General features: G+C 33.6%; 1 protein-coding gene across 2 annotated transcripts in view; it reads left to right on the top strand.

Annotated features, from left to right (window-relative positions):
• The window catches only part of PEX3 (peroxisomal biogenesis factor 3), a 34,272-nt gene extending 14,845 nt beyond the window's left edge, over positions 1-19,427 (top strand). For both annotated transcript variants that reach the window (XM_007114314.4, XM_007114315.4), the window contains exons 4-12: positions 4,709-4,752; positions 6,007-6,131; positions 6,419-6,485; positions 6,593-6,647; positions 7,162-7,330; positions 9,098-9,168; positions 11,263-11,385; positions 16,728-16,824; positions 19,213-19,427. In XM_007114314.4, coding sequence (XP_007114376.2) covers positions 4,709-4,752; positions 6,007-6,131; positions 6,419-6,485; positions 6,593-6,647; positions 7,162-7,330; positions 9,098-9,168; positions 11,263-11,385; positions 16,728-16,824; positions 19,213-19,296 — 835 coding nt within the window. In that variant the 3' untranslated portion in view covers positions 19,297-19,427. The remainder of the gene's footprint in view (positions 1-4,708; positions 4,753-6,006; positions 6,132-6,418; positions 6,486-6,592; positions 6,648-7,161; positions 7,331-9,097; positions 9,169-11,262; positions 11,386-16,727; positions 16,825-19,212) is intronic.
• Positions 19,428-21,277: the final 1,850 nt, after the last annotated feature.

Below are 21,277 nucleotides of genomic sequence, written 5' to 3'. Positions count from 1 at the left end.
GACTCTAGGTCCATCCACCTCACTACAAATAACTCAATTTCGTTTCTTTTTATGGCTGAGTAACATTCCATTGTATATATGTGCCACATCTTCTTTATCCATTCATCTGTCAGTGGACACTTAGGTTGCTTCTGAGGCAGATATTATTAACTCCATTTTGCAAATAGGAATTTAGTGCTCAGGCAGGTTACCCAGCAAGCTGGAAAATTTCTTTGAAGACATTTTCAGTAGTCAGATAATACCTCCCAAAATAACAGTGAATTTACATACAATTGGTTTGTTTACTTTTTTTGGATGGGGGTATAAATTGTAATTTTTTTATTAGAAAACAAATATACAACTTGGAATGGATTTGAAGCAAATTGTGTCATAACAGTTTTTAAGTGGCTAAAACAAAGTTTAAAAATCAAGTAACAGGGACTTGCCTGGTGGTCCAGTGGTTAAGAATCCGTCTTCCAACGCAGGGGACGCAGGTTCAATCCCTGGTCGGGGAGCTAAGATCCCACACGCCATGGGGCAACTAAGCCTGCGCGTCGCAACTACTGAGCCTGCACGCCGCAACTACTGAGCCGGCATGCCACAACTAGAGAGAAAGCCCACGCACACGCCACAACAAAGAGCCCACGCACTGCAACAAAAGATCCCACGTGCTGCAACTAAGACCCAATGCAGCCAACAATAAAAATAAATTTAAAAAAATAAATAAAAATCAAATAACAATAAAAGAAAAGTGTATGAGTACCTGGATAATACACCCGTTTTGCAATAGTGCAGCTTTTAAATACATATTATTGATTGTCCATAATCCACGCAACGTTACAACTCTGCACTTCAATAACATGATGACAGTCCCTAAAGAAAGCTACTTTAAAAAAGGCATAACCTAGATATTCCCTCATTCAACCAACTGATTAGGTTTTTTAATCTGATTAAAGTATAATGCTAGTGATAAGAATTTTTTCCTTAGTTTCATGATTCTTAGAGGCTGACACACTTTTACTACTACTTATGGATGTAAGGTTTGGTTTATAAATTAGTTCATGTGATTATATAAAGAAGAAACATATAGAAAAATAAATTTTAATTGCCTTAAGTTTTCGTCTTACTGAGAAGGCAAGACAAATGAAATAAGTGAATACACTTTTATAAAAGCAACACAGGAACACACACATTAAACATAAGTGGGAGTCTTTCTTGGTAACCTTGTTTCCTGTAAGGCCCCACATTCCCTGTGTTTTGGGGGATTCAAGGTAATTAAGATAAGGTCTCTTTCTCTCTAAGACCTTGTCATCCAAAGGAGGAATTCGATGAAATAAATTGTCATAATTCAAGACATACTATGGTTAGTCTGTGGTTAAAAAGTAAAAGCAAAATGTGGGGAGAAAATGTGGGAGGCTAGAGAGCAAAGGGATTAATGATGGGTAATCCTGGATAGCTTTAAAGAAAAGGCATGAGCCCTCTTTTCTTTATACACAGGAGAATTTCTTAAATTCTTGGAAGGATAAGATGCACAGCAGTTCTCCTCATTGCCTGTTTCCTCTTTAAACATCTCCGTGTTATTTTTTCTTTCCTTTCTTTTGATTTGAAATTAACTATTTGCAGTTTGGGGGCTGGGGGAGGGGAGAATGTCCATTTGAAAAGTATTTGCATAAAGAGACGCTTGAGCCCTTACAAAATGTGATTAAAGTAAGGCCTCCAATCTTATGACTGCTTTTGTATTGGTTTTCAGTCAACTCCAGCCTCATATAAGCCTGTCAAGCAAGTTAATTTTCTCCTTAAACTGTGATAATAACTAATCAGAAATAAATGAAAGATTTGATAGTCTTTATTTTATCAGTTTTATAGTAGCAAATAAACAGCCATCACTGCCTTTAATATTTGGCATTCTTATTGATGATTGATAATGGCAATGTAGTTTCAGTGGCAAAGGATCTTAAACATCCTTCTTCACAAGACGGATAGAACACTTTGAAAGGATTAGTTTAATTCTTAAACATATTTTGGTAATATTAAAGAGTCTGATTGTATCTAACTTGGAGTTGGTTTCCATCAGACAAATCATTTGAAAGGAATCTTGGCCTAGAAAGTACTTTCCTCTGTTCTACATAGGTTTGGAATCAGAATCTTTAAAACAGATAAGGTGAATTTTTTTTTCATTTTTTGTAAATGTATATATTAAAAATGATTACCACAGTCAAGCTAATTAACATATCCATCACCTCATGTAGTTACCATTTTTTTGGTGTGTGGTGAGAACACTTAAGACCTATTCTCAGGAAATTTCAAGTATACGAAAGCATTATTATCAACTGTATTCACCGTGCTGTACATTAGGTCTCATCTTATAACTCAATTAAATCTACTTTTAAGTCTGATAGTGGTGAATGTCAACATGAAGAAATGTCCTGCATGGCTATAATTCAGTCCTGTCCCACCAAAATCATGCCAAATAAGTACAGTTTCAAGACAGATACCCTAATTTGCCCTTCCACAGGCTGCTGCTATTGAGCACTTCCTGTGTTAAAATTTTGGAACCACTGTTTTCTTATCTTGTTTCATTTAGAATTTCTATACGAATCACTTTGAAATTTATCTTAGATAACATTCAAAAGAAGTGATTTACTTGCATTAAAATACCTAACCCTTGAATTGTGATTGATTCCCTAAAACACCTAAAATATGGTGTTCTGCCACAAGGCCTGAACAGTAGCGTAAGGTTGCACCAGGGCCTGGTAGGATTTTCTCCATGTATCTACCAAACTTGTGCCATCTAGGAAAGGGATATCTGAAGCTCTACAGTCTCTCCAGTGCCAAAGAAAGATAAGAAGCTAGTAATATCCCACAATTGTAATGGTACCTCATTGTCTGATTATAATTATAAAGAATATGGGATTTGCATTTTTTGTATCTTTGTGGTTTTTTAATTTCATTTTTCTAGTAATTCATTTTTATTGTACTTTACCAAACTGTTCATCTGTGACAGATTAGAAATAAGAAAAAAACCTGGTCCTACCACAAAGGTGATTTGAAAAGCCCTGAACTTCATCCACATAGTATATACACACAGTGAGTGGAGTACTGTGCCATGGTTTTTTTAAAAAAAGATGGCTGCTATCTCTATACTATTATGGAATGATCCCCAGGATATATTATATTTTTTAAAAAGATAAAGGAAAATGTGTATAGTATGCCACCATTTATCTAAGGGGGCAGATATGAATATATATACATATTTGCCTATATAAAGCAAAACAATGGGAAGTTAAAGTATATTTTTTTAATAGTTACCTATGAAGAGGAAAAAGAATAAAGGTGTGTAGGAATGGACTTCTTTGAATATACTGTGTTGTATAAATTTGAGTTTGGAACCATATAAATATTTTACATATTTATAAAACTATGTTTAGTGTTTAAAAAGCGATGTCTAAAAAATGATAGTAAAATAAATGAAATTAACCCAAATGCGTATCTAGTTGGTGTTGTAATCACAAAAACAGAAACTATGCCAAGTGACTTTAAAATAGAAATTTGACTGTGTGTTTTTAGTGGGATATATACTCTTAGAGCATACAGAATTGAAAAAAAAAAAATCTTAAACTCTTTTCACTGTTGCTATTGCTATTCTGAGACCATAGAGTGAGGGATGAAGCAAATTAGTAATTATGTTAGTTTCACTGATTTCTAGTGTGGGCAAAAAGAAATACAGATGTAAGAAAAATGAGATTGTTAAAAAACCCAGTGGTCCTAATTTTGAATTAGAAGTATCAATATGAATTCATGATGTATTTTATTTCTTTGAATATATGTTCATATAAATAAATACATATATTGATATTTGCTAGCTTAGTCTACTGAAAAGGCTTAGAAATAATGACCTACCCAGTAGCAATGAACATCCTTAATCAAAGTTTGCAGTCTCAGACTACCATTTTCCACTACTAGGAACCAGGACTCTCAGAGAAATGGATGATTTCAGGTTTGCAGCAAGAAATGAACAAGGTGAACCCAGAACAGCTTTTTATGTCAGAAAGCAAGGAAGTCGTCAACGACTAAAGGGGTCATGTCAAAAGGACTTAGGAACTAACCTGAATAGTCCCACAATAGTCAGAGATGGGCAGTTTGAGCATCAATAAGGATAATAACTACAGTGGGTAGAAACACATCAAACACACATTTAAATGCATGTGTTTGTAATGATACTTTTAAACAAAAAATACTTCATTACTTACATTTGAAGGGTTATAGAACCTACTGCATTATTTGAGCATCAATAAGGATAATAACTACAGTGGGTGGAAACACATCAAACACACATTTAAATGCATGTGTTTGTAATGATACTTTTAAACAAAAAATACTTCATTACTTACCTTTGAAGGGTTATAGAACCTACTGCATCATTTATAAAACAGTAAATAAGGGAAAGAAATAAATACTATTCCTGCTTTTCCTGTATGATTTTATAATACACATATGCATATGCTCAGAAGGAGGAGAAAGACTGGAAGGATATACACCAGGATACTAGTGAAGGTGGTTGTTATTATCAGTTACTGAAATTACCATTGTTTTTTACTATATTTTATGGGCTTTGTTTTCTGCAGTTATCCTGTGATAAAATATAATTAAGTATAGAGCTGTAAAGTTCAAAGTTTTCTATTAGATTACCTATATTATTATTTTCATATTTTCTGATATTTTTCTTTAGGCCTTCAAACAAGCTAGACATATGGGAGGATCTGAAGATAATAAGTAAGCCTATGTATTCTGTGTAACAGCACAGCCTTAAAATATTTTTAATGGGAAATATTTGTACTCTATTATGTGGGTAACTCTTCTTTACCTACCTCATAGAGTTTTTGTCAGATTAAATAATTCTCATAAAGCAAGTAGATCAATGGTCATAGAAACTACTCAATAAATGTTAGCGGTGGTGGGGTATTATTATTGTTATGGTAATATGTAAACCTGTCCTAGACTACATATATGCATATTAGATACTGATATCTACAATATATACTTTGAAGGAAGTTTTTACTCCAACCCAGATAGTAACTTTACTTTGATATTGTATGCAAACTTTGATTAGTGATAAAAATTTGTAGCAAAAAGCTGCCTTAGAATAGATATATCTCCATGTCTCAGAACTTCATACTCTGTCAGTTATTCCTGTGTTTTCGTATCCATTCAACTAATCCTTATCAACTGAATCATGCTTTAACTTTGCCTATTTGAAAATGAACTAAACTTTTGTACTACCCTGTATTTCCTTTCAGCTATTGTACTTTCTCACATCCATTGTATAATACAAAAGATTTCTACATTCCCTTTCTTTCCTTCTTCACTCCTACTCACTCTCTGACATACTAGAGCCTGGTTTCCAGTCGTGTATCTCCACCCAAGCACATGTCTCAAGCATCAGTAGTAACTTCTGTGTTGCTGAATCCACTGGACATTTTCATCCTACTAGACCTCTCCACAAGAGTCAACACCTTTCTCTCTCCTCTGTTTTGAACACGCTCTCCTAGCTGGGTCTCTGGGTGTTTCCCTGTCTTTGTGTACCTTCCTCCAGCCCTTTAATGGGCTTATCCTTTATCCTCTTTTACCTGCCATTGACGGCTGGAGCTCTTCCATGCTCAGCCCTCTTCTCTTACTCAGAACTAGCTCCCTGGACAGCTCTGAGTTCTGAGGCTGTAGCTCTTAGTGCTTCCCAGTCCTTTCTTTTTTTCCTTTCTAAGCTAATATTATATAACCCTTAACTGAATATATTGGTTATTGGTTTTTTTTGTTATTGTTTCAATTAAGAGATCATTCCTAATTTACAGTAAACATTTTGTAAGCAGATAAACTATGAAATGCTTTGAATTGATATATTTTTGTACTTGAAACAATTACAAATGTATTTTTAAAGTCATCTTATGAAAAAATAACTGTAGGAATGGTTTGTGACTTTACACGTTTGTATTTTAATAATTAGTACCAAGTGGTTTTCTTTTCTCTGTAAAGGTTTCACAAGAAGTATTGTAGCTGTGTACAGTACTTGCATGCTGGTGGTTCTTTTGAGAGTCCAGTTAAACATAATTGGTGGATATATTTACCTGGATAATGCAGCAGTTGGCAAAAATGGCACCGTAAGTTTAATAGACTTCAATAGATATTGCCCTTTCTTTCAAGAGGTTCAAAATTTAACCAAATATTATTTATCATGATAATTCATATAGAATAAATATCTTTTTATTTCATGTGATTATAAACTTTTAGCATTATTATTCTTCATATTTTGAAGCTAGGCTTTTTGTTATGTTAAAGAATAGTATTTTTCCTGTCGTTCCAGGTCCTAAAGAATCTCAGCTCAAGTTTTAATGAAAATATTATTATTTACTAATAATATTGGGTACCTTATTTATGTTTTATACAGACAGTTCTTGCCCCCCCAGATGTCCAACAGCAATATTTATCAAGTATTCAACACCTCCTTGGAGACGGTAAGATTCTTATTCATGACCTGTAAACTAATTCTGATTCATTCATTTGTATTATTGAGGAATTGAAAAAGTGAACAAGGCTTTTATGTTTGTTTTTGCTTTAATAGGCCTGACAGAATTGATCACTGTCATTAAACAAGCTGTGCAGAAGATTTTAGGGAGGTAAGGCATTTTGCTTTGGCTTTTCTGACTTACTGATTCTGATGAATAAAAGAAAAATTAGAATTGTTCTAATGAAGCTAGTGATTTGACAAATGGTGGTCTGCGAAACTCTTAACCTAATACGGACACAGCCCTGCGATGTTACATTGTAGAATCCGTTTTCTTTATCAGTATCAACCTTTTCATACTAAGGGAAAAGATTTAGTGTTTCATTGTTTATTGATTGATTTCCAAACAAACCAGAGACATTTGGGTCATGAGATAAAAGACCTGCTTTTAAAAATCTGTGTCTGAGGCTTTTAACTCCCGTTCATACAGTGGGAATTTTCTTGTGAAATCTGCAATTTGGACCTAGTAGCTGATTTCTTAATCTACTCTAGTGATTTCACAGTCAGCAGTTTCAGGTTTGACTGGTTGAAACAGGATCTGAGGTAGTAACCTGTTAGGGTAAGAGTGTGTATAGGATGTGTTGTATGGTTTCAATTTATCCCAATTCCCTTTTCTCTTTTTCTAGTGTTTCTCTTAAACATTCTTTGTCCCTTTTGGACTTGGAGCAAAAACTGAAAGAAATCAGAGATCTCATTGAGCAACATAAATCTTCTTCTTGGATTAATAATGATGGATCCAGATCTTTATTGTGCCATTATATGATGCCAGATGAAGAAACTCCATTAGCAGTTCAGGTGCTTAATTCATAACCATTTAACCAAACGAATTACTCTTTTTTTTTAAGGTTTTTTTTCACTATCTCTTAAAATTTAGATTTCTGAGTCTCTTGAACGGTAAGTGATTGAAAGACATGTATTTCAGTAATTTAAATAAAACCTCATTAATTTAGAAAACAAACTATAAATGGAACTGACTTCTAGTTAGAAACAACAGACACTAGTGTGATTGGGATACAAAATGAGTAAGACATATTCATTACACCTGGGGAACACAGGAGACAAATTCAGTTCCTTTGGCTAGAGCATTTCTGTATGAGGTCAGGTAACAGAAGATAAAGCTGGTAGTTGGGGCAAGATCCTAAAGAGCTTTGTGTGCCAAGATAAAGAGTCTGAATTTCCATTTCAAATTCTAATCAGGCCAGTACCACAATCACGTTTGCTTTTTTTTTTTTTTTTTTTTTTTAATTGCGGTACGCGGGCCTCTCACTGTTGTGGCCTGTCCCGTTGCGGAGCACAGGCTCCGGACGCGCAGGCCCAGCGGCCATGGCTCACGGGCCCAGCCGCTCCGCGGCATGTGGGATCTTCCCGGACCGGGGCACGAACCCGTGTCCCCTGCATCGGCAGGCGGACTCTCAACCACTGCGCCACCAGGGAAGCCCCACATTTGCTTTTAAGATGAATCAATGATGGCAGTATCTGAATGGACTGAAGGAGTCATCCAGTTGAGAAACAAAGAAGGCCTAATCTAACATTTATCAACTATGGTGTTGCTATACACTGGTGTGTCCCAGCCAGTTGTGATTTAAGTTATTCATTGATTAAGAATAATAAAAATGCCAAAGATTACAGGTTATAGACCTCATTTTTAAAAAATTTTATACCTAAGTGGATTGCATCCATTCTTTGCAGTTGAGAGAAGAATATCTCTCACTTAACAATTGGAGAAGTCTTAGACCAGAGAGGCCCCTATGCCATACCTTAGCGTAAAGGCCCTGTTAGAACAAAGACTGCCATGTTTTTCATTGCCTGCCGGTTTCCCCCTTCCCCAGAAACCCCAGAGATAGATGTTTGTGGGTACTGAGAGACCCTGCATTCATGAATAGGCCAAAAAAAATTGCAAACCATCTGAGGAAACCCTGTGAACTACAAGATGGAGGCTAAATTGAATGAGCAGAACAGACCTGACAGAATTAATGAAAGAAACAGGAGAAAACTTACTTACAAATTAGAATCTCGAATACTATTATTGCATCTAAAAAGCTTTCTGGAATAATAAAGCAATTTCCAAATTTTAAAATTCAACAGTGGAATGAAAAAAGAAAATGATTCAAAAGAACAGATGAAGAGAGGGATGATAGACCAAATCTTACCCGAATTACATTTAAACCTGCAACTTCAGATTGAAAGGACACACAGAGCCTTAGACTAAACTAGATTGATGAGAAAAGACACATACATATCCTGATAAAATGTCTTAACAATCAAAGAAAAAAAACCCTTGGCCTCTGCAATCTCAAAGACTATTTTTTTCTTTGTAAGTATATTCTAGAAATGTGTCCAAGAGGGGTCAGATAAACAAAGTTCTTACTGTGACTCATGTTTTAAATACTACTTACCTGTGTACATGAACCTTTATAGTTTTTTGAGTTTACCATTTTTTGATTGTTGATAGAACATAGACTTTGAGACTTCCTGAACTCCTGAGTTTATTAATATGATTTGTTTCATCATAACCCTGTGCTAATATTTGAAACCCTGAAATGTGGCCTTTTAATTTCACAGGCCTGTGGGCTTTCTCCTAGAGATGTGACCACTATTAAACTACTCAATGAAACTAGAGACATGTTGGAAAGGTATGTATACTGCATGTAACAGAAAGCATGTGTTTCTTTTTTGAATGTACTTATGACCATTTTATAGTTTTTCTTGAACAACGTTCAACATAATATTTTGTTAAAATTAAATTTTAAATCTATTCCCCTGCCTTAAGTAGGATTCCCTACCTAAACTAATGGTCCTCTTATTAGGGTGGGGAGGGAAGCAAAGATTTTTTTTAGGATACCCATGCCTTGCCCCCACCTACTTTCCTAGCCTAGAGACTCTGATATACTAGTTAAGGAACTGGAAGATAGTTAGCATTTATATTTTGAGGAAAGCTTTCAAGGGTGATTCTCATATGCTCAGTGTGTAGTGGTAAATGGTTAACAACCAGCCCTGTAAAGAAAAAAGACCAGAAACAAATTGTAGCCACAGCAGTGCTGACTACCAACTTGATGTCACTCAGTGCTGACTTGGAGAGTTGGGTAAAGATGCTCTCGGCAGCCAAAGCTAGCCAGCTCCAGCTAGGCCTCAGGTGTAGACACATGTACACACATGCTAATGTGTATGCACACACACCTATACTCAATTTTGAGAACTACTTCCCCTAACCCTTTCAGGATAGTCTGTAATGTTCCTAAATCTTTGAGTGATAAAAATTTCACATCCTCCCTAAACTGAGTATTACTATTTTAAATTACCCAGAAGAGAGCCAGAGTGTTAGAAATGGAAAAAGCATCAGATTATGCATTAGAAGACGAGAGGACCTAGATTCAAGGTTGGCTGTCCTATTTATTATCTGGTCAACCTTGGTTGAGCCACTTACACCCGTTGAGGTAGTTCTATCATTGTAAAATCTTAGTGGTATACGAGTTCCATCCACTTTATCTTAAGTGATTAAAATATCAAAGTTTCTTTTCAATTAAAGATAATTTAAGATCATTTTTTCTAGTTTTTTTCCAGTTCTGTTTTCTGGACAAATTATATCCTTTGTTTATAATATTTTTTCATAATCTTGAAGAAAATCAGCAAATTTTTAGGTTAACTCAGCTACTGACTCTACTATGTGAATTCCTCAAGTTCTAGTCCCTTGACTTTCTACAGTAGCGATCTCCACTTTTTTCTTATTCAAACCACTCCATGAAGCTCTAGAAAAAGGTCATCAGTGATCTTTTGCCAAATCCAGTCAACATGTAATGTTCATCTTACTTGGCCTTTCTCTAATAATTGACACTGTTGATCAAGGCTTTCTTGAAATTCCTTTCTCTTATGGCTTCAATGAAAAATCTAATTTTTCTCCCAGTTCTCAGATCATTTCTTCTTAGGTTCCTCTATGCCTGCCTTTCCTTTAAATATTAGTGTTTTCTAGGTATTTGTTCTTATTTCATCCTCAGCTGCCCCAAGCAATTTTATATACTCCCATTAATTTACTGTCTGTATGTTAGTGATTCCCAAACTTAAAGCCCTAGCCCTCCACTCTCATGAGTTGAATTGAGATTTCTACATGTCGAAGATAGAACTAATCTGTTCAACTAACTCTCATAGCATACATATATTATTCTTTATATCAAAGAGTTTTTGTGAGGTACTGACATGATGTAACAAAAAGAGCTTGAACTTTAAGATCAAAAAGGCCTGGGTTCAAATTCTGGCTCCCAGATTTACTAATTACATAACCTTTGGACAGATTTCTTCATCCCTCAAGTATCCAGTTCCTCATCTGTTGTACATGTTAATAAAATATTCTGTCTCACTGGGATGATATGATAGAGTATATAAGGCAAACCAAGAATCTGTGACTGTAAGAGGATTCCTCTTCAAGTGTTTCCTCAAGAAAAGTAATACTATTTATTGATATTTATAAAAATACACTTATAAAGTGCTGCCTAATGTAAGAAAATCTAGCAAAATGCATGAATATTCTCATTGTGTTGTGCTAAATAAAAAGCTCACTTTTTATGCTTAACTTTTAAGATTGACTCCTTGATATATTTTTATAGTGTTTTAGTCTAAAAATTAAATTGTGACTAGAAATGTTGGTGGCTGTCAAAGGTAACCACATGGTTATTGAATTTGTGTCCTTTTCGATTGAAAATCTGAAAAGTAACTTATCCTCTTATTTTGTGTAGTCCAGATTTTAGTACAGTTTTGAATACCTGTCTAAACCGAGGATTTAGTAGACTGCTAGACAATATGGCTGAGTTCTTTCGACCTACTGAACAGGACCTGCAACACGGTAACTCCATGAATAGGTAAGAAGTCATGAAAGAATGTTATCAGTCTAAAGAATGTTCTAATAAAATAGTGCTTTTGGATGTGTTTATTTTTTGTTCCAGGTAACAAAAATATCTTAGAGGATAAATTTGAATGTTTGTTTTTTCAACAAATTAAACTCTGTTCAACCAATGACTCCTTCATTAGGAGGAGCTCTTTCAGTATTCAATATTAAAACTTTCATTTCGTCCAAAAATTTTGCCACTATATAAAGTACTTAAGTTGTGAAACTATTTTTCTATAGACCAAATTTCAATTATTGGGGCTTTTTAGATTTAACTCTTTAGAATACAAAACTGAAAATGTTATTTAAGTTTTAATGTTTTCTCTTATATTATTCCAGTACTATAAGCCATAATTAGCCTGTATAATTCAGCCAAGCATTCTTGTTCTAAATTCCCACTTGATGAATTATCTCCTAGTTCTACATCCCTTATTGTAGGATTAGGAATGTTTAGTTAGTGCAATTGGTAGTGATTTTTAATCATAACTGTTCCTAAGTCATGGATTCACACTGCCAAAAGGTATCTTATGGTTTTATTATATTCTTATCATCTCAGCATGAGCACCTTGAATCTCCTATTAGGATTTACACTCTTTTGCAGTTTTTTAAGTTAAATTCAGAAAATAATAGGTACTAAATCAATGTTAACTGACTATAAACTCATCTGTTAAAATTAGGGGTAACAGTAACTGATGTGCAGTATGTATGTGCAATGTCCAATTTAATTCTCAAATACACAGGGCAAGATTATTTTATTTGCCCAGTTCTCTGGGACCCATCTTTATTATACAAAAAGGAATAATTTGCAGTTAACATTGAGGGTTTGGAATGCCTAGCGTCATAAAATTTATTTTCGAAAGCAATTTAAATATCATCCTAAAATTTTTTAGCAGTTCTTTAAATTATCAAAAAAAAAAATTTCAGCCTCTATAAAATACTCCCTAAATCAAGGTGCTCCAGTCAACAAAATTTCACTATAATCTCTACCTAGCAGAAGTATTAGTTATTTCCTGAGTAGTTATAAGAATTGTAATAGTTGTTATAATATAAACAAATACTTGATCTTGTACACTAAAGAATTATAAAAATTATGTTACAATTACATCAGCCATTGATAGTCTTTTCTGAACTCCTGTAGTACTCATTATCACTCCTGTAGTACTCAGTGTTTATACTTAACTATTGGCAAAGAGACAAAATATCACTAATTATGTGTGCTACAATTAATAATCCAGAACCCTCAAGAGAATCAACAGAAAAATGATGTAAACTAATAAAACATTAAATTTTACATATATATGTATATATGTATATATTACATATGTATATATTTATGTATATACTATATATACAACATGTGCATATAATCTATGTGTATATATAAACATATATATATAATATTAAAAGTTTACCTATCACAAACAACACAATAGAAAATATGATGGATAAACATGGGATGTAAAAGAAAAACTATACAGACTTTAAGTATGAATATAGATATAAGAATCCTAAATAAAATATAGACAAATGAAATCCAGAAATATATAGCAATAATAATAGTGACCAGTACTTCTGTTTTCTTTTTCTACGTACAAGTATGATAGATATTTTTCAGAACATTATCTCATTGAATTCTTAAAATAGCCCTAGGAAGTAAGTACTAGTATCTTCCTCTTGCCACAGGTGAGGAAACTAAGACAGAGAAAAATTAAATAATTTGAGGTCAAGCAGCTAGCGAGTAGTAAAGCCAGATGTTCACTCACATTTGTCTCACATCAGAGCCTGGAATTTCTAGTTATTCTCCAAGACTGTGACTAATTAGGGTTTATTTTAAGAATGCAAGGAAGTTTAAACATTAAGAAAGTTATTACACTAATTCATAACATTAATAAGTTAATAGGACAAAAAGCAAGCATCATCTTCAGTGTTGCTGAAAAAGCATTCAATAAAACATAACTTTTATTACTGATAAAACCTCTTCTAGAAATAAAAAATCCTTTTTATATAATAAAATATTTGAAATCAAAAGCAAATGTTATACTTAATGGCAACACACTAGAATTATTTCCATTAAATTAAAAACAGTATAAAGATGGTCACTATTGACATATTTATTCAACATCATTTTATTATTCTAACTAGTGCAGTAAGACTAGGAAAAGACAGTTTTGAGAACCAAATTCAGGAATGCCAGTGATTTTTATATATTTATTTTGCGAAGAGACACTTACTGAATGTTTATTACTATATAATAAACTGTTAGTTGACTCTTGATTTTCTAAGTTAAATTCTTATCTTCAGAAAATGACATTAGTTTCAGAAAGGGAGAGAAAAAAGTTATTGTTATATGAAAGTGACATGATTTTATACTTAGAAATCCAAGAGAATCAGCTAACAATTGTAAAGTTAGCTTCGCAAAATTAATCTATAAATGTGGTCAAAGTACCATCGAAATCCACTGAGGATTAGAGAGTGGTTGCTTTGTTATTTTTGAACCTGAAAAATTGATAGTACTAAAGGAGGAATAAAGGACTGAGAATATTCAAGAAATTATTGAAAAAGTAGAGCAATGAATACTTTCCCTATAGAACATGTATTATAAGGTACAGTTACTCAAATAATATGTTACTAGGAATAGATGAATCAGTGAAATAGGATATAAAATCCAGAAACAGGCTCTAAAATATACAAGATATAGCATATGATAAAAGTGAGGAAGAGATGTATTATCTAGTAAATAACGGTAAGACAGTCATTGTAAAATGAGTAATTGTAAAATAAAGTTAGAGCCTTTCTGTACCATACTTATAGCCAAAAACAAAAACAAAAGCAAAAACCAGGGGGTTTAAACAATCAAAACATAAATGAAGTGATAGAAAACAGGTGAATATTTAGCTGATCTCAAGATGGAGAAAGTTTTTCTAAGAATGAAAGTAAAGAACTTTATATGAATAAAATAATGTTTGGCGGTAAAATTTAAAAGTTAAAGATCAAGCAAGTTTTAACTTTATAATCAATATTAAATGCAAATGATATGTTGGGGGAAGTGTTTGCAAATTATATGCATCATATAAAGAGCTTAATAGCATTATATATACATCAGTTAAGGAAGGAAACCCAAAGAAAGAGATGGTCAGAGACACAAACATAATTCACAAAAGATCATGTAGAAATGACCAATTTGTCCATTCATCTAAAATCTGTTCATTGAACATCTGCTATTTATCAAATACTTTACTAAGTCTCTGTCCTCATGGATCTTACAATCTAGTAGGAGAAACAGACAGTAAACATAATTGCATAAACTATGATAAGTGTTATATAGGAAAAGAATGTTGAGCATATAATAGAAGTATTTGAACAAACATGGAAAGTCAAGCAGAGTTTGCAAGGAAATAATTTGAACAAGAACAAAAAGGTGAGGTCTTGGATAGAGTGAGGCAGTTGACATTCAGAGCAGAAGGCATAGCGCAGAGACTTCGAAGACAGGAGGACCACAGCACACTTCGAGGACCTGGAAGACCAGTGTGGTAGCTGAAAGGATGGCGCTAGGAAAAGAATGGTGTGAGATGAAGTTGGAGAATTCAGCACATACAGGTTATGGTTGTCAGCTTGAGAATGCTGGGGAGCCACTAGAAAAGTGGCAGGAGAGTGACAGGGTGGGATTTACATTGTAGGATCACTTTGATTGCTTTGTGAAGGTGGAATTGGGAAAGTGGACATTGGGGGTGGGACATAGCAATGGATGAATGAAACTTTTGTTAATCGCGTCAGCAAGTATGTTTTGAGCACACACTGCACCAGGCCCTTTACAAAGTGCTAGGATAATACAGTGAGTGAGGTAGGCATGAAACCACATGGACCTTGTGTGGTAGTGCTGTCTTCAATGTCTGTGGAAGACAGATTCACTAACATATAAAGAGATACATCAAACAAAAATCATGACAGGTTTTGAAAAATGCTGCAAAGGTACCAAGGGGGAGAAGTGGCGGGGGGTGGGGTGGGATGGTGGGATGAATTGGGTGATTGGGATTGACGTATATACACTACTATGTATAAAATGGATACCTGTTAAGAACCTGCTGTATAAAAAATAAATTAAATTTAAAAATTCAGAAAGAAAAATGCTGCAAAGGGTACTGTGAAGGAGAATGATGACTGATCTCTTCAGAAATGCATAAATCTCTCCACTTTTTTCATTTTAAGCATTCCCTCAAATCTTAGCACAGCATACTAGTTAGATACCATAGCTTCAGCATTTTCATGGTATTTAAAAGGAAAATTTTAGTGTAGTCCCAGGTTTAAATGTATGAAGTGTGATATTTTATGTAATAAACCAAGTCTTTAACCCACACACAAAAAGTAGTTTCATTATTTAACAGTCATTATATATATAGTCACGCATAACATTCATTCATTCATTCATCCAGGAAATGTTTATGGAGCATTTACAGGTTAGAAGGTTATTGCTGTAGTCTAGAGAAGAGATAATGCTTAGTGTGGATAGGTTTGGCAATGGGGAAAAGTAGACACATTTAAGAAATATTGAGGATTGTGGAGAGTACCGATGATCCCAGGTTTCCTACTTACTCAGCTGACTAGATGACAGTACAGTTCACTGAAGTAGAGGAAAAAACATTTGACATTGCTAGTAATTAAGAGAAATACAGACCAAAACTGTGAGATGCCATTTTCAGCTATCAGACATATGAAGGTTAAAGAAAAAGATAATGCTTGATGTAGAAAGAAGGCATGATAGACCAGGTATCCTCATAAACTGTTAGAGAAGCAGAGAGCATTTGGCAATATACATTTTAAAGCTTAAAAGCATTCATACCCTTCGACCCAGTAATTTACTGTAAATACAAAAAGTTATTTATATTAAGGAATAGTAGGCAAAAACTTAAATGCCCAACTGTAGGGAGCTGATGATATAAATTGTCACAGCTAGAGGATGGATTACTATATAATTATTAAAAAACAGACAAAAACTTCAGAAGAACTTTTAATGAGATGGGAAAATGATTATAACCTGTGAATAAAAATGCAAAACAAGTGTTGCTTGGGAGGTTATAGTTGTGTGTTAAAAACACAAAAAGTATAGATATGTATATATAAAAAATTACTGGAAGAAATTAACTGTGATGTCAGTTGACATCAGTTGTTATTTCTAGGTGGTAGAATTATGTGTGGTTTTTATTTTCTTATTAATACATTTCTATAAGTACTTTTCAATGACTATTACTTTTATAATTAAAATATTAAGTTCCTATAAGATAATTTCAGAAAATAATTATAACTGTGATGATTTTTCAGTCTTTCCAGTGTCAGCCTGCCTTTAGCTAAGATAATTCCAATAATAAATGGACAGATCCATTCAGTTTGCAGTGAAACACCTAGTCATTTTGTTCAGGTAAGAGGAAAGCTTGGGGGTACTATTAAAAACAGATTGTACTCTTGGTTGTGGTCCTGTTTGTCCAACATAAAATTACATTTCTCTTCTATGATATTTGTTCAAAGAAACCAAAAACTTGAAACCACATGTAGAGTGTGGTAGAATGACCCATGAGAATAATAATGTATCATGGCACTTTTATGAGGTTGGGAATACCTTTCTCCATGTTATAGTCCAACACGTGTTAGACTACATTTTAGTCCAAATACGTTCTAGTGGTCAGTTGAATTTACAGTGTTACTGTTTTGCATTAAGCTGTGCTAATAGAAGAGTTGAACCTTGAGGCAAATCAGCAAACTACTTCCTCACATTTTGAGGAAAAATTTAAAATTTTTGTGGGAAAGTAAAGCATTTTAATAGCTAATAAATACAACAATGAATAGTGCACCAATAATCTGCTCATTAAAAACTGCATACTCAGTAGGTTATTTAAATTTTTCATTAGACTACCTATAACTCCATCTCCTTTCTTAGGAAAGCATTTTAGAATACATTGAGTAAGACTGATTTTATTGAAAGGACAACTTTGAACCCATAGGTTTTTTTCCGAGTCACTTGCAAACTTGGAAGCTGTATAACAAGTAATAAATTACTCGCAGTACACCTCAGTTGCAAACCACTGCCATAATGTGCACTGAGAAGAGACCCTAGGCCTAAGTGTAAAGATGGTATCTTCTCAGTATCGTTTATCTCTGTGGATTTCTACTTGAGGACATGAAGAGTCCTGAGACTATGGGTTGTAATTCTTCCTTTCTCTGTATAGTGTCATTAGCTTGTCCTTAACATGCTACTTTTCCTCACTGTTCTCTTCAGTCTTCTGTGTCCTCCTCTCACCCATGAGAATTAGCCATTCATATTTCAGAAGAAAGAATGAATAAGGCTGATCTCATTTCACTTAATTTTAAGCTTAATTTATGCTCAAAAAATCTTAATTAAAAACTTAGTTTTAAATTTTCTCTTTATTTTTTTTTAATTTTTACATGTATATTAGTGTGAGGAAAAAAAGTTATAACTTCTGGCATTTAAGCCTTAACTTTATCTTTCTCCATTTTCATAAAGTCTCTGGCTCCATCAGTAAGCTGTTCATCTTGACAAGTGGGAAATACAGCTGAGCGTAATACACCACCAGCTTTGGTGCTTAAGTAATTTATGTACTACATTAATTAAAGTCTGTATAATTGAGAATGAAGACAAAAGGTTTCAACCTAGTAAAAACATCATTGATACTAATGCTTAGTAAATTTTCTTAGTGTGACTGGATGTAGATTAAGTTTATAAACAAGACCATTAATTGACAAGACTTCCACCAATTTTTTTAACTATGATTTCTATGAGTTAAAATGCCACGTGGTATTCAGAGAATTTAACCTTGAATTTGTGAGATCAAGACTTACCTAAGCTCACTTGCATTTTCTGATGCTTAGGAGAGAACACAAAGGATAGGTTCACTTGTTTCTCTGCTGCCCACAGGGCACTTAAGGGTTTGTATTGTCATAGATCCTTTCACTATCTGGAGAAGCCTATGGACGCCTCCTCAGAATAATGCCTGTAAATGCATATTGTAAAATACATAGGTTTTAAAGAAAACCAATTGCATACAGTTTTAAAATACTTTTTAAAATCAAATTTACGATATAGCAATATTGCTTCTTTGTTCATGCATTAAATAACAAGATGTAATGGCACTTCATGTAACTTCCACAACTGTCTATCATATGATGTAAAAATGTCTGATTTCTACTAAAGGCAAATTCAGAGGTTCTGCTAATACTATCGGTTTGTTGCTTACATTCATAACTGAAGGAAATGCTAGATTTTAGTTGAAGGTTAATGAAAATAAGGATGTAATTTTTTCCTTATCTACATTCATAGATCCCTTAAGAACCCCTGTTCTCAGGTGTATATGTGTGATTATGTATGTGTGTATATGTAATATATGATATACTACATATATTCTATGTTAGAAAGTAATATACCTCAATCATGTCATGTCAGCTTCCAGCAAAAGTACCTTTAGACTTGTATAGTTAGTGTTGTAATCATTTATTCAACAGATACTCTTCTAGCACTTGACACACACAGAAATCCATTTGAAGACTATTTTGGGTCTTCTTCTCAAAGCCACACTTGAATACTGACCATATCCACTATCCCTCACGTAAGAACTTAAACAATAAACATATCCAGGAACTTATTATAAGAAAAACTACTTCTTTTATTAAATGGTTTTCTTTTTGGCCTTAATGCCACAAAATTTAGAGCTAACTTTGTTGCTTGATTGCAGAAATGAATTCTGATTATCTGTTCTTTTTATAAACTGTAATGTTTTATTGCCGTCTTTGCTAGGATCTGTTAATGATGGAGCAGGTGAAAGACTTCGCTGCTAACGTGTACGAGGCCTTTAGTACTCCTCAACAACTGGAGAAATGATTTTTTCCTTCAGGCAGAACTACAGTGGAATTCATTTGCTTTAAAAAATACACTGAATAAATCAACTATATAGAGGGTAATGATTTGGTACTGAAATGTCTAATAAAAATATATTCATAATCAGTCTTCATTTCATAATAAAATAGATTTATTTGGCATCTTAATATATTTTTTTAAAGTCATCAACAGACTGGTTTTTGTGGGCATATCTGAGTGTACACAGGGCAAATGTCAGAATTGTTAATAATTGGTTACACCATGGATATTAGTTCCAAACTGATTAATGTAGATACTTTTTTTATATAATAGGAAATTCAGTATACTTTGACATTAATACTGAGGTAAAATCTGTTTGCGAAGTAGGTGTAAAGTCTGGAAAATATGCTATTTAATCATAAAGTTCTCTGGACTGCAGTATACCGGAGTGAATCAGACTTTTCTCCAGTTAGTCTTCAAAGGGATAAATTATTTGTCTTAAATATACCTGATTGAGGACTTCGTTTTTTATAGAAATCAGTTAATTTAGCAACTGCGATCGGGACTTCCCTGGCAGTCCAGTGGTTAAAACTCCCTGCTTCTCCTGCAGGGGGAACGGGTTCGATCCCTGATCCCTGGTCGGGGGAACTAAGATTTTGCATGCCATGTGGCACGGCCAGAAAAAAATAGGGGACAACTATGATCAGCAATTTTTTTCTTTACTGTTGTTAACAATCCTTAGGAAACTACATATTGATATAGGGGCAAAAATTGTGTTGATGCCATTTACTCACAGCTGTGATTAACTACTGTACATAGTTTCATTTATTTGTATGTAAATAATTTTAATAACTTACTTTGTATTGTTTTGAACACACTGAATCTTATTGCAATAAAATATTTTAGTAAAATATGGTTTTATTGAGTTAATACTTTACAGCTATTAATTTATTTGTCCCATAGCATTTTTGCTGTTATTTTTGGAGATTACGCTAGTTTTCAAGTTTCATTTTAACGGGTAATTGTTGCTTTCTTTTAACTTATTTGTTTAGAAAAAATAAATAGCATTTCCTTCTGAAAAGAAATAATTCATTGTTCTAGTAAATCTATAGTTCTTTATATGGGTAATTAGAGCAGAAATGAATCATGATCATCATTATATTAGATATATTTTCAGTAGCATAAGAATATTTTTCAGTAGCATCATTTTATGTGGTTTTATGTTTCTCTAACATATAACCTATAGCTAAATAGTAGACGGTAGAAAATGAATTGTGAAGTCTCTTCTAAGGCCAGGTTAGGCCTGAAGCCAACCACTAGGGAATCTATGCCTAGAATATTTTTTTTAAAAACCAAAAAACAAAACAAAAAAAACCCAGAAAAAACAGATGTAAAAGTGGAGAGGAGAGCAAATGCTTCTTTTCAAAATTTGACAGAATATAATGATGTTATTTCTAATAGGGTGGTGGAAAAACTGTATTTTGGAAAATTAGTGAATGTGTGTATAATAGGGCATGCACCTCTTCCAGCAATATTAACCCAGGATTTCATCCAAGGAAATTTTGAGAATGAACAGGTGCAGCCTTGTTAAGGATAGAAAGCTGATCATCTGAAAATTATCACCTGGAATCATCTACCTCTGTAGAGTTGTAGCAGTTGTAGAGATGACAAGGTAAAAACCACATGTATTTGAAGCTAATTGGACTTAGACATTATAAATTTGTCTTCTAATTGTACAGTAGGAGCCCTTTTATCTGGGACCCTTAGTTGTTTGATTAACCCAAAAAGTCATTTAAAGCAGGGTATCATTAAAAAAATAACACATGTATTCTTAGATATTTTAACTTAAAATATAAATAATCTTTATTTGCCAGTTATTGAATATAGGACCCATGTCTTTTCTACCTTTTCAGTGTAGGTCTGCTTCTAAGGGTTTTCTAATTGTCTTTCTTATACAGAGCACATGTATTACATTATATAGTTGTAAACCAGGGGTACATAATTC

Source organism: Physeter macrocephalus, chromosome 10 (genome assembly GCF_002837175.3).
Source record: "Physeter macrocephalus isolate SW-GA chromosome 10, ASM283717v5, whole genome shotgun sequence".
Classification (NCBI taxonomy): Eukaryota; Metazoa; Chordata; class Mammalia; order Artiodactyla; family Physeteridae; genus Physeter; species Physeter macrocephalus.
Note: the sequence above shows the minus strand (reverse complement) of the source record. Positions and strands in the feature narration are given on the sequence as shown.